At 37.9% G+C, this 18,039-nt stretch overlaps 1 protein-coding gene across 1 annotated transcript in view; it reads left to right on the top strand.

Annotated features, from left to right (window-relative positions):
* LMAN1 (lectin, mannose binding 1) overlaps positions 1-13,164 on the top strand; it is a 31,428-nt gene extending 18,264 nt beyond the window's left edge. The window contains exons 9-13 of the mRNA XM_001143039.6: positions 2,136-2,329; positions 2,462-2,532; positions 7,738-7,891; positions 9,447-9,568; positions 9,857-13,164. Of these exons, the coding sequence (XP_001143039.2) occupies positions 2,136-2,329; positions 2,462-2,532; positions 7,738-7,891; positions 9,447-9,568; positions 9,857-9,893 (578 nt within the window). The 3' untranslated portion in view covers positions 9,894-13,164. The remainder of the gene's footprint in view (positions 1-2,135; positions 2,330-2,461; positions 2,533-7,737; positions 7,892-9,446; positions 9,569-9,856) is intronic.
* The last annotated feature ends 4,875 nt before the right edge of the window (positions 13,165-18,039 follow it).

Genomic DNA, 18,039 nt, shown 5'->3' with positions numbered 1-18,039 from the left:
TCTGTTTTATCTCATATAAGTACAGCTACTCCTCTCACTTTTGGTTTCCATTTGCTTGGACTATTATTTTCCGCCTCTTTACTTTCAGTCTATGTGTGTCTTTATGAATAATGTAAGTTTCTTGTAGGCAGTATATAGTTGTGCCATGTATTTTAATCCATTCTGCCAGTCTGTATCTTTTAGTGGAACATTTAATCCATCTGCATTCAAGGTTAATATTGATATATGAGGCTTTGTTCTTGTCATATTGTTCATTATTTTCAAGTTGTCTTATAAATTCTTTGTTCCTTTCTTTTTTCCATCTTTGTCTTTGTCATTTGATGAAATTCTGTCATGTTGCCATTTGATTCTTACATCTTCCTCCCCTGTGTGATTGTTTTATAAGAACTTTTATTTTATATTTCTGTTTTTATCATGGTGAATATTGCCCTTTTGTTTCCATGTTTAAGACCACTTTGAGCATTTCCTGTCATGCTGGTCTGGTAATGACGGATTTCCCCAGCATTTGCTTGTCTGGGAAAGGCTTTATTTCTTCTTCATTTGTGAAGCTGATTCTAGCAGGATATAAAATTCTTGGCTGACAGTTTTTTTTTTCTTTTATTAGCACTTTGAGAATGCCCATTCCTTTCTGGCCTGTAAAGCTTCTGCTGAAAAGTCTGCTGTTAATCTGATGGAATTTCCATTATAAGTGACTAAATACTTCTCTCTTGCTAATTTTAAAATTATTTCACATTGACTTTAGACATTCTGAATATAATATGCTGTAGTGAAATCCTTTTTGCAATATATTTTTCTGGGGATTGCTGGGCCTCCTGTATCTGGACATCTAACTCTTTTGCTAGACTTGGGAAGCTCTCATCAATTATTTTCTTAGTTTTTCTCCTTAGCCAGACAACAACTGCAGCCATATCAACTTGAACTCGGACTAAGGATAGGGCACAGCCCAGCATGAAACTCTCAAAATTGTGCCTTGTGCCTGGGACCAGGGAGAGCAGGGCCCTTCCTAGTCAGGTGTCATGAGCAAGAAGCTGTAAGGAGTGCAGTCTGCTCACATCTCAGTTTCACAAGAGTCCATTGCAGGGCAGCGGGTATTGTCCTAGATATGCATAGGAGAGCCTGTTTCCTGTCTCTCCGTGGCCAGGTGGTAGCTACAGCCTTGTCAGCCCAAACATACCCTGAGGGTGGGGCACAACCCTCCATTAAACTCTCAGTATTTCACCTTGGGTCTGGGACCAGAGAGGGTAGGGTCCCTCCCAGGCAAGCAGCATGGGCAAGAAGCTGTGGGGAGTGCTGTCTACTCATGTCTCAGTATCAGCAGCACCCTTCAGCAAGGCAGGAGGGACCTTCCTAGGGGTGCATGGGAGTGACCAGTGTCCCCCCTTCTCTCCTTGGAACATTGCAGCGACTGCAGCCATGTCTGTAGATCCCCAGTATCTAGGCTATCAACAGTGGTGCCCAACTGGAGCTGTTGTAGGCTCAAATGCCTGTGGGATTCCATGTGGTTTCCCTTTATGGAGCAACATCTCTGTGCAATATTTAGGCAGTTCCATATGTCCAGCCCACAGCCCTAGTGGGTCAGAGGTTTCTCCTGTAGCCAGGATCATAAAAGCCCATTTTGGACTGCAAGGCCCTGGGGTTTTCTCTCTTACTGTTTCCCATCTAGGAGCCCTTCTGGTGCTCAGTCAGCTCCTGGCTGGGCAAGCTGCCTCAAACTCTCTCCTTATTTTGGTGCTTCCCATTTCTTCTCTGATGAATCCTAGCATTCTCTCCTAGGCAATCTATTTGAAATGCAAGTATCTACTTACTACTCTGGTTTTTCTCTGTGGAGGAGGTACATACTACCTGCATCTGGTTAGCCATTTTGATCCCTCCTGAGATTATCCAAGAAAAATTGTTTTTAAATAAAAAAATTTAAACCCAGTTTGTAATAAGTGTTCAATCACCTGAAATGGCAGAAAACAAATAATTTAATCATTATTGAATTAATTATCTGCATATTTTCTGTTTGGGAGATTGTACCACTGTGATGGTGATGTCCTAATTTTGCTGAATGTTGGCACTTTGGTCACTTACGTTATTTCAAAAACTACATATGTGTAGGTGACTCTGATCATTTTTATTTATTTCCTTTTCAGCGGAGGAAATATTTGAGAGTGTAGGAGATCGAGAGCTAAGACAAGTCTTTGAAGGACAGAATCGTATTCATCTTGAAATCAAGCAGCTGAACCGGCAGTTAGATATGATTCTTGATGAACAGAGAAGATATGTCTCTTCCTTAACAGAGGAAATCTCTAAAAGAGGAGCAGGAATGCCTGGGCAGCATGGGCAGGTGGGCTTGCAGAATATGCAGATGTGCCCCATTTACCCTTTGCTGGAAGGGAAGTAAAGAAGAAGGGCAACTGTACTATGTGCTCATAGAATGTGGATTATTCAGCTTGCTCGTCATTGTTTCTTCCTCCAGATTACTCAACAAGAACTGGATACTGTTGTGAAAACTCAGCATGAGATTCTGAGACAAGTAAATGAAATGAAGTAAGTATGGAAAAGTAGCGTCTGTGTGTTATGTGATTTTTTTATCCTAAATTTGTGACTTTAGGTGTGCAAGCACTGTATTGCAAGCTTTCTGCATGAGGGTAAGAATCCCGTTCTAGATTCATTTTACAAATAGGGGACCATAAATACAGCAACTTTTAATATTCAAAAACTGCAAACATGTCTAAAGTTTTTAATTGTTTAGAGCTGGAAAAGAAAAAATGTTTTGGCATCTTTTAAAGAGATTTGTCAGTTACTTGACAGAGCCAGGTGTGTTCTTATATTTATAAAATATAAAAAGAATATGAAATAATATATAACACTTTTATGAAAAGTACTAGAGGAATAAATATGTGTAGCATTGTAAGACTATAATACAAGCAGACCTGATGCAGGAAATTCTTTTTGATGGAATGAAACCATTTTGAACGTAATATGTGTGACTACCTCTTTTTCATTCCCATCTTTTACTCTCAGAGAGACTGGACAGAGTTGGAGCAGAGAGGAGATAATTGTGTCCTTAGAATGTTGAACAATAAATTTCTAATGAGAATGATTGACTTATGCAGATAATTAATAGCTTTCAATGCCTGGAGCAGAGATAACAAACCATAGTGTCATGTTTCCATAACCTAACATTTCAGAGCACTGTCCCAACCGATAGAACCCTTGACAAACAAGAATGTCAAGGTGAGTTCTTTAGGACTGGAGAATTAAACAAGGTTAGATCAAACAGAAGGTGATTATACCTGATGTCTAGAGATTAAAGGCACTTAACTTATAACTGCAAATTTATATTTCTTCAATTTTTCTCTTTGCATTTTAAAAAATCTTCATAATCTGAACTCATGATTGAAATATTTATGATGCTAGATGAATAGTTTAGCTCTTCAAATAGTTTAGTTAAATGAATAGAATCCTTTTAGAAATAGACTGGATCATATAACGCAACCTTTTTAAAAATCTTTTTATTTAGATCTAATTTTAGACCTCAGAAGCTACAGAAATAGTATGGGAAGTTTCTGTACATTCTTCACCCATCTTTCTCTAATTTACATAACCATGGTATAATTGTCAGAACCAGGAAATTAACATTGATACAATTCAATCAACTAAATTAATGACCTATTCAAAATTTATCAGTTTCTCCACCAAGGCCTATTCTATTCCAGGATCCCATCCACAATCGCACATTACATTTAGTTATTTTTTCTCTTTAGCCTTCTGCAGTCTGCAGTAGTTCATCTTCCCTTGTCTTTCATGACCTTGACATTTTCCAAGAGCATTAATCAGTTAATACCTTTTGATTTGGGTTTGGTTGGATGGAAGTTCCACATTTTGATAAGAAGATATTATATATTATAATATGTTATATAATATAATTATATATATTATTATATAAGATTGATAAGATATTACTGATGATGTTGGCCATGATCACTCGGTTATGGTGGTTTCCTATTGCTATCTCTACTTTAAAGTTACTGTATTTCCCTTTGTGGTTAGTATTTTGGAGAAGGTACTTTGAGACTATGTAAGTATCCATTTCAAACTTCTGCTCATTCATTTTAGCATCCATTGATGTTTCTTGCCTGTAACAAGAAAGTGGTTTTTGCCAAATGCTGATTTTTTTTTTAATTTTTATTTTTATGTATTTATTTATTTATTTTTTTGAGATAGGGTCTAGCTCTGTTGCCCAGGCTGGAGTGCAGTAGTGCAATCACAGCTCTCTGCAGCCTCAACCTCCTGGGCTCAAATGATCCTCCCATCTCAGCCTCCTGAGTAGCTGGAACTACAGGTACATGCCACCACACCCAGCTAATTTTTCTATTTTTTTTGGAGTTGGGATTTTGCCATGTTGCCCAGGCTGATCTCAAACTCCTGGGCTCAAGCAGTCCTCCTGCCTCTGCCTCCCATAGTGTTGGGATTACAGGCGTGAGCCACCACGCCTGGCCCCGATGTTTATATTTCGAAATAATTCCCTCCATATTTGTTCATTGGAATTCTGCTGTCAGGACCAACTGTCTTTTCTCTCCCATTTATTTAGTTAGTTATTTATTTAGATCAGTTCAGACTCATGGATACTTATTCCATAGGTTACAGTCCAACACTCTCCTTATTTATTTTGCTGCTCAGATTGTTTCAGGTATGGTCATTCTGAGCTCCTTCATGTTGGCATCTTTGTTCTCTCAACAAGCCCTCATCTTTTTTTGAGCATTTTAAAAATTTATGGTACTGTTCTATCTTCTAGGGTCATCTTGTATTTTCTCTGCCCTCAGTGAGCCCTGGTTCCTTTTTCTTGAGAAAGGTATTTGAAAACCAACCTTTGGGCACTAGGTATGCTCATTACTACCGCGGTGCCGTTACCTCTAGGCCTCTTACTGGACAGAGCTAGGGAATATACGTATGTATACCAACCCATGCATGTACATGAGTCTGTAATTCCGTGTCTGTCAACCTACTTTTGTGTTAAACCATGAGATTATGCAGATATTTTGGGTTCTGGCTGGACTGAACACTACAGAGTTAATTTTTAACTTTCCCCCTTGTCTTATTTGAAAATTCTTCCTCCAACAGGGAAAAACCTGGTTCTTATTATCTGTATCTATAACATATTTACTTATTGGTTTCACTTGAGTATGCATAGAAGTACACACAAAGTGGTTTCAAATTGTTAACTCGTATCCCTGGGAGAAAGACATTTACTGACAAGTTTATGTAAAGTTCCTTTTATCTCTAGCTTTACAGTGTCCAGCCCAGATACTCTTTTCCAGATAGTTTCTTAGTGTAGTTCTCTTTTTCCCTACTCTTTTCATTATGGCTGATATTACTCATTTAGGATCCAGCTAGATTCTTTGTTAATGTTTATATTCCTCCTATATCCTGGTTGATTTAAATTGTTTGTATTTTGGGTATATGAATACTATGGTTCTAAGGGGCAGAGCATGTGTATATCGCTTCTTCATCCTTGCTACCACTTTCCCATCCTCCCCTTCTTTCCAGCTGTTTCCCACCCATTCCCTCTTGGTAACCAATTCTGTTAGCTTCCGGTTTGTTCTTCCTGTATTTCTTCTGCATATACGTATTTTCTTTTTCTTTTCTTTCTTTTTTTTTTTTTTTTTTTTTTTTTTGAGATGGAGTTTTGCTCTTGTTGCCCAGGCTGGAGTACACTGGTGCAATCTTGGCTCACCGCAACCTCTGCCTCCTGGGTTCATGCGATTCTTCTGCCTCAGCCTCCCGCCTAGCTGGGATTACAGGCACCTGACACCATGCCTGGCTAATTTTGTATTTTTAGTAGAGATGGGGTTTCTCCATGTTGGCCAGGCTGGTCTCGAACTCCTGACCTCAGGTGATCCACCCGCCTTGGCCTCCTAATGTGCTGGGATTAGAGGTGTTAGCCACTGCACCCAGCCCATATTTTCTGAAGTCCCTTTCTTTCTTATGTGACGGGTAGCATATTCTAGATACTCTTTTGTGCTTTGCATGTTTTACTTAACAGTAGTACTAGGACATCTAAAGATGTAACTAGTTGTCAGGACGTCCTAGCTGTCCAGTTGTATTATCCATAGAATCCCTTTCTTAGAGGAGTTAACAATCCTTGCAAACTCCCACTTACTGAGAATAAATGTCATGCATACAGTAAGTTAATATAAAAACGGAGCTCAAGTTTCTGAACTAGTCCTCTGGAACTTTTTCTTTAGGATTTAGCTTCAAAAAAAAAATGTAAAGAGATAGAAAATATTTGCCTTTAATGGAAAGGGTAGTTTGTTTCTTTGTGGATTTTTATATTCTTAAGGAATCAAAGAAATTTTTTTTAGCAGAAAGAGATCTTAGAAAGCATGTAGCTTTTCTGTAGCAGTTGATGCCTCTTCCCACTTCTCCATCTCAAAACTTCCCTTTCAAGATTTCTGATACACCATTCACTCCTGGTATTCTTTGGCCTCTGCTTCCATTTAGTTATCTTCACTTGCTCTCCTTCCATCATCCCTTAAAAGGTATTCTTTTCAAGGGTTCTGTCCAGCCCTCTTTTCACTTGACCTGTTTCCTAAACCAACTATGACCTCCTTCAACCACAATTCTATCCCCATAGGCTCCTCTTCATTTTTTGACACTCAGCTAAATGCATCTTTCTTTGTAGAGCTCTAGTCGTGCTTCTGTCACATTGCTTTCCTGCTAGACAATTCATCTCCACAGGGCAGATATTTCATTCTTCTTGCAAAGTTTATATCCCTAATATTCCCTGGCTCACAGCACTTATGAAATAAATGTTAGCAGAATGAACAGGCAAATGAATGAATGAATGAGTAGGAGCAAATTAAGTGACTCAATCTTTGGTATATTAAAAAGACATTTATACCTAAGCAAGTTCATGCTTCTGGGAAGCAGAATTTCTTAAATACAAATATGTGACAACGTATTAAAATTAAGAAATTTTAATCAACACATGACATTGATTCAAAAGCACTTGAGATATTTTGTAACTACTTTTAAGTCTTCACTGCTCGTGTAACTCAAACATAATTTTTTAATGTTATACTTAACATTCTGTCTGACATATAGTGTTATTTTTAAGTAATTTGAGTCTTTCTCTTTTTTTTTTTCTTTTGGTAAAGCTCTTACTTTTTAAACTACATTTGACTCCAGTGAAATAACTTACTTATTTATTCCTCCAAATTGAACCATAACTGTTGAATGCACTCGTAGGAAATCAGAATTGTGACCCCCGTCCTCAGGGTCACAAAGCCATTAGCCTCCTACTATATGCTGTATGAGTGAAATCATCTATATGTGCAGCTACAAAGCGGACAAGTCTGTGTGTGTGTGAGTGTGCCTATAGGAAATGATTGCGTTTGGCACTAGTCCTTTACTGTACAGCTGAACACCTAGAAAGATTTATTATAACTTCATTAAAAATATCATCCATTATATTCAATATCCACTTATACTATTGGTTTTAACACAGACTACCGAGTAGTATTTTCTACATGGTATTTTTAGATGACCTTTAGTAAAATATAAAGGCATAGTGTCGTTTTATAAATTATTTTCCAATTTTGAACACAACTCGATTTTTAAAAATACTTTACCTGTTTTTTTTTAAATGATGTAATATATTAGACTTGAAAAGTAAAAGTATTGGAGATCTGTGACTGAAAAAAAAAACTTTATAGTGATTTTATTGTATCAAGAGACTTTCTGTTTCAGAAATTCCATGAGTGAAACCGTCAGACTGGTCAGTGGAATGCAGCACCCTGGCTCTGCTGGAGGCGTCTATGAGACAACACAGCACTTCATTGACATCAAAGAGCACCTGCACATAGTAAAGAGGGACATAGATAACTTAGTGCAGCGAAATATGGTAACTTTGTTTCCTTTTCCTTTTATAATTATAATCTTTAGGAAAGGAAGAACTCATACTCTGCTGCAAGTATTTTAACCCTTTAGTTAATGCTAATGCTTATTTTTAATGTTTAAGGTAGAATTGTCCCATTTATTGCAGATCTCCATGTGTCCTGGTTTTCTAGTTATTGAAGGTGGAAGAACAGTTCCCATAGCAGTCATGGTTTTTTAATATGTAATATTTGTATTATCATTTCGTGAAAATATTTTCTGATTTCCATGTTAATGTCTTCTCTGACCCATGGATTGCTTAAAGTGTATTTCTTTGGCCTATTTTTCCGTCAAGGTTCTAATCTGGTAATTTCTTACTATCTTGTTAGCTTCATTTACCTTCACCCAGGTTTCGTGTGCTTGGATTGGATTGGATATGTTTTTGACTCTGCTGGTTGTCTTCTATAAGACATATTTGGGATATGGTTGGCCCATATTTCCTAGTCTGCTTTACCAGAAGCAGAAATCCCAATCCCTTATATTTTATATCGCGTTTTATCTTTTTAAAAGCTTTTTAAAACGTTTGATGACCTTTAGAAAATATACTAATAGATGAATAATAATGTTACATTAAACTGACTCTCCCAAGGTCAGTAGCTAGTAAGTAGGAAAGGGAGAAAACTTAGGTCTTCAGCTTCTAATCTTGTCTCCTTTATATTTTTTGATAACTCTCTTAACTATATTCCTGTATATATGCCTTGAATATACATTTTTTTCAAAGATGGCTTAATAGTTTTCTTATTGATCATGACCTCTCATCCAAAGCATTATTATCTGTCCCCTTAGTTCTGTTTGAGGTTATTTTTCTCATACATTGTCTTTGTTGCAATGACCAAATTGATACTGTGTGTATCAATTTACTGAAGAACTTTGTCCCACAAATATAACTATATTGGGAACAACTAATCTTAGAAGCCATTCTCTCTGGGTACTTGGATGAAGTCTTTGTTCCTGGTATTTAATTGCCTCCTTATAATAGAAGGAATACTCAGGGAAATAGGGAAAGAAATATTTTTCAGAACACCAGTGAATAATGTTGAATGCTATGAGATTGTGGAGAATGAGGACTGAGAAAAAGCCAGTCTGTTTGTCAAGTAGTTCATTGGTAGGGTAACCATGTAATTTATTGTCTGACCTGGGACACTTTTGAGAATGAAGGGGGTGCTGTTAGTAATCACACCACTACAGCAAGCGTGAACTGGGAGTATCCAGAGGAGTTGTCTGTGGTGACCCTAGTCTCAGTGACCTCAGGGACAGCAACATCATCATATACTGTAATGCAGACAGGAGCCAGGAGGCAGTGAGTTAGTGACTGGGTGGTAAAAAGGTGGAGGCCTTCCAGTGTCAACTACTCCTTCAAAAACAGTTGTCAGTAAAAGTTAAGGGGATAGAAGGTTTTCTGGGGGATGAAAAAATGAAAATACTTGTTTATATAGCAAACAGTTTTATAAAGATTTCACATTTATTTCTTTTTCCAAACTGCTATTTTGACTAACTGTAATAGAAAGTCATTTGCCTTACAGCCATCAAATGAAAAGCCGAAATGCCCAGAACTACCACCATTTCCATCATGTTTGTCTACGGTCCACTTCATTATATTTGTTGTGGTGCAAACTGTATTATTCATTGGTTATATCATGTATAGGTAAGTCTCTTGATAAAATGTGACCCAATATTTTTCTGCATCTGTTTAATTAGAAATATTCAACTAAGTTATCTATGTTCATAATACAATTTTCACCACCTATAAAATTAAGTTTATTGTGATTTCTGTTCATTTCAGTTCACATAAAGTGCATGTGTAGAATATATGTTTATCTTAATGCGTTGTATACTTCAAAAGGCATTGATATTTTAATTTTAAATAGTCCTGTTTCTTTCCAAAGTTAAGCGTATAGAACTTCTTTAAGTGTTTGTTTCTTTTTTTCGTTAGGTCTCAGCAAGAAGCAGCTGCCAAAAAATTCTTTTGACTACCATTTTCCTGTGTACTTCATCTATTTGTGTACAAAATGATGTCGTTTTGAGGGAATTTAAGTATTTAAATTGCTTCATAGTCTAAATTATTAATTTTTTTAATAAAATAACTTTAAACATTGATTTGCAGTTAAGAATAAACCTTAAAGCAAAGACAACCACATTTTAATTTGTTCACAGTATGTAAATCTGTCTAAATTTCAGTGAATTTCTGGTCAGTATGATGCAGCCTCTGAGCAGAATATTGACCAGTAAGAGGATAAATAAAGTGGGGGCAACCCCTGGATATGAATGTTACCCCCTAAGTCTCCAATATTGCAGGTTTCCCTGTATAACGTAAACACACTTGCCCTCATGCCTCCCAGAATATGAGGTCTAATTAAGAAGTCCCATCAGGTTTATTTTGTAACCAAAGTCTTTTTTAGAGGTCAGACTTCCTAATCAAAGGCCTGGGCCTGCAGTCCTTTCATCTTAATGCAGCTTCCTTTGAAATCAAAGAATATTTTGTCTGAGAGCTTTAAGGATCTGGTAATAGACTTCAAAATGTTAAGTGAAATTTTTTTTTCCTCTATTGATCAATGGTATATTTCACTTTTAAAGGAAATTTTAGAGGAAAATTAATAGCTGCTCTTTGCCTAAAAAACCTTGTGGGTGGAAACATTCCTCTGAGAATGGCTTTTATAGGTATTTTGCCTGGTAATGTATTCATTCATGATTGCCCATATTCTTGAATGTCTTCATTCCAATGGTGTCAGGTCAATATTATGAAAATAATTTTTATATTTATATTTGTAACTTAAGGAATTTATTTCTCCCATTTACTACAGCATGTAAATTCAGCTCAAATTGCATGATCTGAGGATTTAAATTCACAAAACCTGCCACTACATTCTGGTTTACGTTAGTTACTTCATGCTGGCTGGGGTTAGTGACCATTTGCATACTCCTTTAAATCAAGGAGGCTGTAGTAGAAGCAGTTTTAAGATTCTTGAAGGCAAAATTTGAAAAACAGTGAATACTTCTAATTGTTTCCTTTTAGTGCCAGAACTAAGGACATTGTGAAGCACTTGTTAGTAAACTTAACCTTGAAATGTCAGACTGGAAGGAGTTTTTATAGTCTTTGTGCATACTTCTAGGTATTATGGAAACAGTCTGTAAATGACATTTTAAGAGCAAATTTAATTCTGTTCACAGCTGATTTATACTGATTTTTGCTGCCTTCAAAATACTCTTTTACTTCTTTTAGCTAAAATGGTTGTCTTTCATTTGCCATAGAATTCCAAACAATACTATCTTATAAAATAGTGCTGTTGAATTATTCCAAGCCTCCCTAGGTTTGCTCTCAAATGTCATTTACAGATTGGTCTAACGACCTAAAATCTATATATAAAGACTTTCTGAAGAACTCTGTATTATAGCAATACCAAACGAGTGCTGTGTGTGCAAACAGTCTCGCATTGCTTTTTATGTTGATATTTATCCTAGAACACTGAAAGAGAATATGCCAGTGATAACTCACTTTACTTCAGTCATTTCAACACAGAAAATGCTTCTCTAGCATTTTTCTTTTGTAGTGTTAACATTTTGAAATTCATGTTTCAGAGGCTTCATCATCACAGAATTTACTCTTGCTCCATGAAAAAAAATTAAATACCTTCAGAGGAATATTTAAGTTGTAGACTATGAAACTTGAGAAATCCTCTTGAGATAAAAGGCTGTCAAATCCAGTATTATAAAGTCCATGGTCATATGTGCCTGTGCATTAAAGGAATACCAGATCTATGCAGTATACATTTTTCAGGCTGAAATTCAAGGGGAATCATTCTGATTATTCTTACTACAAATGGAGATGGCTATTATGAAACAGCATGAGCATGAGCCTTTTATCTTTTATACTTAGTGATATACTTTGCTTGAAAATCACTCAGCAAAGTAGTTCACACGATGTGTATCATATTATTTGAAGTGTGGTTTTTCTCAAAATCATTGACTTTAAGGAGCTCATTTCTGAACAAAAAGGTTTGCTCTGTGGAAAAATCAATCACTGCCAGGATTCTTTCATTTCTGTACTGTTTTGTATAATTGAATTTGTTCACTTCTCTCACACCAGCAAGTGTTTTACAGGTGCCTTGGATTAAAACAAAATTGATTTTAAAATTTTTATGTAAGTCATTGTGTCTATGATGCCACTTTTAAAAGGAAAATGCAATTGCATAATGGCTAATATCCTTATTTAATGTACCTATTTGTGTTCTAATAATTGTTTGAATGTTTTATTCAGCTTAAAACTTTACCATGAAGTCATAAACAGTAAACAATGTTTTGTTATGTATTAAGGGGATATCAGTGTTTCTCAAAGTATGATCCATGGACCATCTGGGTCATGGTGCCTGATTTCAGACAACCTGAATCAAATCTTAGGGGTGGGGCTTTGGGATGTCATTGTTCAATAGGCACCTCAGGAGATTCTGAGCACACCAATGTTTGAGAACCACTAAAATGAGGAGTGGGAAAAAAAAATAGGTGTTTTGTTAATTTAGAGCTGAGCTGAGAAGATAATATATTTTTATTGTCAATGACATTAACAGATATGCACTGATTCTTTTATACCTACAATTTACTTAATGTTCCTTATATTAAAATGCGTGGTTCATGAGCAACTACAGACTGAATCCAGATTATTACCTGTTGCTTTCAGTATTTTCGTGATGGCTTTTAATCTTATGAAATCATCTTGAGATCATTCATGGTCAAGCCATGAAAACTCCCATCTTCAAGCCTGCCTGCTAAAGCTTCTTTGCCTTCCTGATTGTGATTATGGTAACAATTTATATCAGACAGTTGTACTTTTTGATAACTTAGGGAAAACAGAAATGACTTGAACAAGGGATTGCCTGCCTCACTGCATTGCAGAGATACAATTTTTGTAAAGAACACAAATAGCAGTTGTGAATATTAAGGTGTGATTATCTTTCCCTGTCCATGTGCTTATCGAAAGAAGATAGTGAACAAATGACTATATTGAGGATTTTTTTAATTTATAAGATCTAATGTGAAATCCACACTTGGAACTTTTTAGATCTGTCTGTTGCTTGTTTAATATATTTCTTTTATGACATTACTTAAAGTTTAAAAGGGTTTTCTATCCACTGTCAATTTCAATTGGATAACATTTTGTCAAGTTTTTTTTTTTCCTGATTATTTGATGCTAGCTGGAATTCAAGAAATGGCATTGACCTTACTCAAATAAAGAAATATTTTAGTAAATTTGCTTTTTCCTTCATTGATCTTGGATAATAAGTTGCCATTTGTTTTTCAGACAGAACCTGTATTGTGATAGCATTTCATTTATCACATGCTTTAGGCTCTGCCCGAGGTGGCCTGCTGCATGCAGAGGCAGTACATGGAAGCATGCCACGAGAACATAGAAATGGTCGTGGATAACTGTTTACCCTTGCTGGTAATGAAAAATACAAACTAATTAAAACAATGTACTTGATGTTTTTACCTCTGATAACCAAATGATGGCAGAAGTGTAGTTAAGCTGGAACTCCTAGTCATTACTAATTAGTGGTAGTTTAAAAAATATTTTAATCTTTTTGACAAGTACCATTTAACCAAGTAATTCCAATTCTGAGAGTTAATGTGGTAAAAAAAATAAAAGAGTAGGGCTTTGAGGTTAGACAAATCTAGGTTTGAATCCTGGCTCTCTCACTTACTGGAGGTGACCTTCAGTTTCCTCATAATACTTATCTCGCATGGTTATAAGCATAGTAAAAGAGCATCTTTATAAGGAGGCTTCAAAAAATGATAGACTAATTGGTAAAGACAAATGGTGGATAAGATAAAAGATTTAAATACATAGATGGGTTCGAAAGAATTCAGAACTTAAAACCCGATCAGGAAGCCTACTAGTAGTAGGGAGTGGCAGAAACTAGACTACACATAGGCCCTAGGTACTGTCATTGAAAATTATTGACATTGTCATTGAAAATTCATTTGTGGCATTGAAGACATGGCTTTAGGCCTAGAAAACCCAGGAGGCTCGAACTGAGATAGTAAGATAAAGTGAGGACCCTGGAAGAGCTGCTCCTTCAGTGGAAATGGGCTGAAAGGACCTCTTATTTCCACCCCAACAGCTCTGAGAAGGCATAGGAAGCTCTCTCCCTGGAGCTCTGGGTAAGGGGACATTTGTTAAGAAATTGAAGCCCAGCTGTATGCTTTACCTATATGGTGTGGAATTCTCTAAGTCAAAAACAATGTATAAATTTGTTCTTGTCTGGGAAAATCCAGAAGGCAAAACAAAACCACTCATTAGCAATAATTGCACAACAGAAGTACATTAGACAGCCATAGGGACAGCCAGTCCTAACTAAAATGAGCTCTAAAAATTATAAACCAAACCAGAGAAATACGAAAGAGTGACAGTAGGTACAATAATGAAACCTGGCACCTCCAAGAATCTGAGATGATAGAACAGTCAGAAGAAGACAACAAATACGTATACTTGAAATGACATTAAAAATACTGAAGAGTTTATAAAACGACTGGAAATCACGAGGAAGGAATGAAACACTGAAAAATAAGACAGTTGGAGTTCCAAAGGACCACCCAAAACACAACTTCGATATGGGAAGTGGGGATCAAATTTGGATACCAGATTGGACAAAGCTCAAAAGAATTCTTGAATTAGAAGATAGACCTGAGCAAATTACCGAGAGTACAACACAGATATTAAAGTGGTGGAAAATGCAATAAATTGGCAATTGGTGAGAAGGTACAACATAAGTCTACCAGTAGTTGTAGAAGGAATTGGGAGAGTCATGATGGGGAACTGTTCAAAGGTGTAATCGCTAAGAATTTTTCAGAATTGATGCACACACGTATTTGAAGAATCTTGAGTCTGAGGCAGGGTTGTAGGTTGGAGAAGCTTCCCACAGAAGATGTTTTCTGAGCCATATGCTGAAGTATGTATAGTGCAAGGGGGACTGGAAGAGAACTTACTCCAAGCGGAAAAAATAACATGAACAAAAGCATGGAATTAAGAAACAGTGTAGTTTATGTGAGAACCTGTAAGCTTATTCTGCTATGCTGGGAAAAATGGTGGGTGGGATATACAGAGGCCAGATCCCAAGGCTCTGTAAAGGAGCTTGGACTTCATCCAGAGGGTAATGGAAGGCCATGAAAATCAAGCAGAAAGGCAATAGCATTTCAAACATTGCAATCTCTGTTTGCTTCACGGAGAATGGATTGGAGGAAGGAGACTTGAGAGAGACCAGCTGCAGTGCTCCCAGTGAAAAATGGTGGCCTGAATGAAGGCCAAAACTCTTATCAATAGTAGCATTGGACAATCAGAGTTAGTTTGGGCCACTCTAACAAAATACCATAAATGAGGTGGCTTATAAAAAACAAATTTATTGCTCACTGTTCTGGAAGACTGGGAAGTCGAAGATCAAGACTCTACCCTAATGACCCAATCACCTACAAAAGGCCCCACCTCCTAGTAGTAACACCTTGGGCGTTAGGATTTCAACATAGGAGTGCTGGGACAAAACGTTCAGGCCATAGCAAGCATCTAATGACTTAGAAGTGCGGAGTGAATGAGAAGGAAGAATGTAAAACGATACTCTGTTTCTGGCTAGTGGAATTAGATGTAAGGTGTCCTAAAACAGGGAACACAAGAAAAAGGATGGGAATTGCAGACGAGGGAAGAAGAGGTTAAGTTCGATTTGGAACATAGATTTTGACATTAACTAGCCAAGTAAAAATGGCCAGAAGGCAATATAGGCTTGGAGTCAGGGCAGAGACATACCTCAATTTTTTATCTCTAAAATGGGGTGATAATTGAGACAACAGAGCACCATAAATAGAGCTTAGAAACAAGATGCTTGTGCCCAATAAATGTTAGCTATTGTTACTCTATGCGTCTGAAAATCAGAGAACTGACCCAGAACAGTACAACACAGGATTTTTGGCTCTTTACCTGCTCATGAGTTGTAAAAAAAAGGAAACGGTCCTCAGCAGTGCTGGGAGTCCCATTCCGTTTCTCAGATCCTCACAAATAAGTCCAGAAGCTGCCTGGTCAGCTGCCACATGGCATTTACTCTTTTTCTCTTCTCTGAATCCCTGTGATGTCCATTGGGTGTTGCTCCTCCTGATGGCGTCATCCCCTATGTTGGCCCTTAACTGCTCTTTATTCTGGATCTGCCATTTCTGCCATGTCAGCCCAGCAGTGGCACCGTTTCCGCCATGTTCCATCACACACACAAGCCCCACTGCTACTCGGGAGGATTTCACTGTCCTGCCAAACAAGCAGCCACTTCTGTCATCTGGACCAGGCACCCTCACGACTGCCATTGCCCACAGAAGCAATGGAGGCTTCCAGGAGCCAGTCCATGGGGTGGTGTATTAGGTTCTTCAGAGTAACAACCTTTAAATACATACACGCACACATATACACATATATACATATAAAATAAGTAAGGGTATGGCTCACATGATTATGGAGGCTGAGAAGTCCCACGATCTCCCATCTGCAAGCCGGAGACCCAGAAAAGCCAGTTGTATAACCGGAAGGCCTGAAAGCCAGAGCCAACGGTATAGAGTCCATCTGAGCCTGAAGGCCTGAGGACCATGAGTGTCCCGGGCAGAGGAAGATCAGTGTTCCCAGCTCAAGCAGAGAGCAAATCCAACTTTCCTCTGGCTTTTTGTTCTATTCAGGCCCTCACAGATTGGACGATGCCCACCCACACTGGGGAGGACCATCTGCTTTCCTCAGTCAGCCAATTCAAATGCAAATCTCTTCCATGAACAGCCTCACAGACACACCAGAAACAATGTTTAACCAGATAATCCTGGCATCCAGTGACCCAGTCAAGTTGGCATGTAAAATTAACCATCATGGGTAGTTTGTGGCCAAATGGAGAAGAATGACTCTCTCCCCCCTGCATGTTACTTTCTGTTAAGAAAATACTAAAGCAGTGATGCATGGGCCCCAGTGTCAGAGTTCTCAGTGAGAATGGCTGTTACTATTTAATTAAAGGTCTATCTCTAGGAAACAGTCCTAATGGGTTCATGAGCCTTGGCCAGGGTGAACCTGAGTGAAAGACACTACAGAATTCCTCAAGCCTCTGGGAACTAAGGCTTTGTAACTGAGGCAAACTTACTGTGTCTGCTCTGGATGAGTCTCTCCTAAGAGCCTCCTTAGTACTTAATGCAAATAGACTTACTGCTAGCCATGCCACGAATGTTACAATTTGCCAAATATACCTGAATTCCAGGCATGAACATAGCTCAGCTCAAACTGGTCAGCCCACTGTGTAAACAGTAAGTTAGTAAATTAATCTTTGGTTCCCAGCCCATCTTCGCCTTCCATGTAGAACCAGCATGGCAGTTTACAATCAGATCATGGAAGCCAGCATGTCCTGTTAGAAAATAACAACCACTGAATTGCCTACCAACTCAGCACTCGACTAACATGGAAGTTCTGTGGTAGAGAGGATACGGAATAGAATACAGTTATTACCTCACCAGAAAGTGATGTCTGTGAACTGAAATAGACCAGTCATACAGTGTTGGCAAAAGAAATACTTTAGGGGCTAGGCATGGTGGCTTACACCTGTAATCCCAGCACTTTGGGAAGCCAAGGTGGGAGGATCACTTGAGCCCATGAGTTTGAGACCAGCCTGGGCAACATAGCAAGACTTCATCTCTACAAAAAATAAAAAATTAGCCAGGTGTGATGGTGCATGCCTGTAGTCTCAGCTGTTCAGGAGGCAGAGGCAGGAGGATCGCTTGAACCCAGGAGGTCAAGGCTATAATGAGCCATGGTTACGCACTCCAGCTTGGGTGACAGAGTGAGACCCTGTCTCACACACACACACACACACACACACACACTCACACACAGATTTTGAAACGTTTGGTATAACACTGCTGAATATTTCTGGAAGACAGAAGAATCAGCCCGGGATACATTTCTTAAAATGGCCACTTTGGGAGACAAAGGATTGAGATGCTTTGAGTCTCCACAGAGTCACAAATGGTCTCACAATCTATCAGATAACAATGGGCCAAGGTAGTACTGAAGAGACTCTTCGGTCCTGTAGCTCAATGAAAACCATACTGTCATGGTTGGGGAAT

The sequence above is a fragment of the Pan troglodytes genome, chromosome 17 (genome assembly GCF_028858775.2).
Source record: "Pan troglodytes isolate AG18354 chromosome 17, NHGRI_mPanTro3-v2.0_pri, whole genome shotgun sequence".
Classification (NCBI taxonomy): domain Eukaryota; kingdom Metazoa; phylum Chordata; class Mammalia; order Primates; family Hominidae; genus Pan; species Pan troglodytes.
The sequence above is the reverse complement of the archived record's forward strand: the minus strand, read 5'-3'. Positions and strand labels throughout refer to the sequence as shown.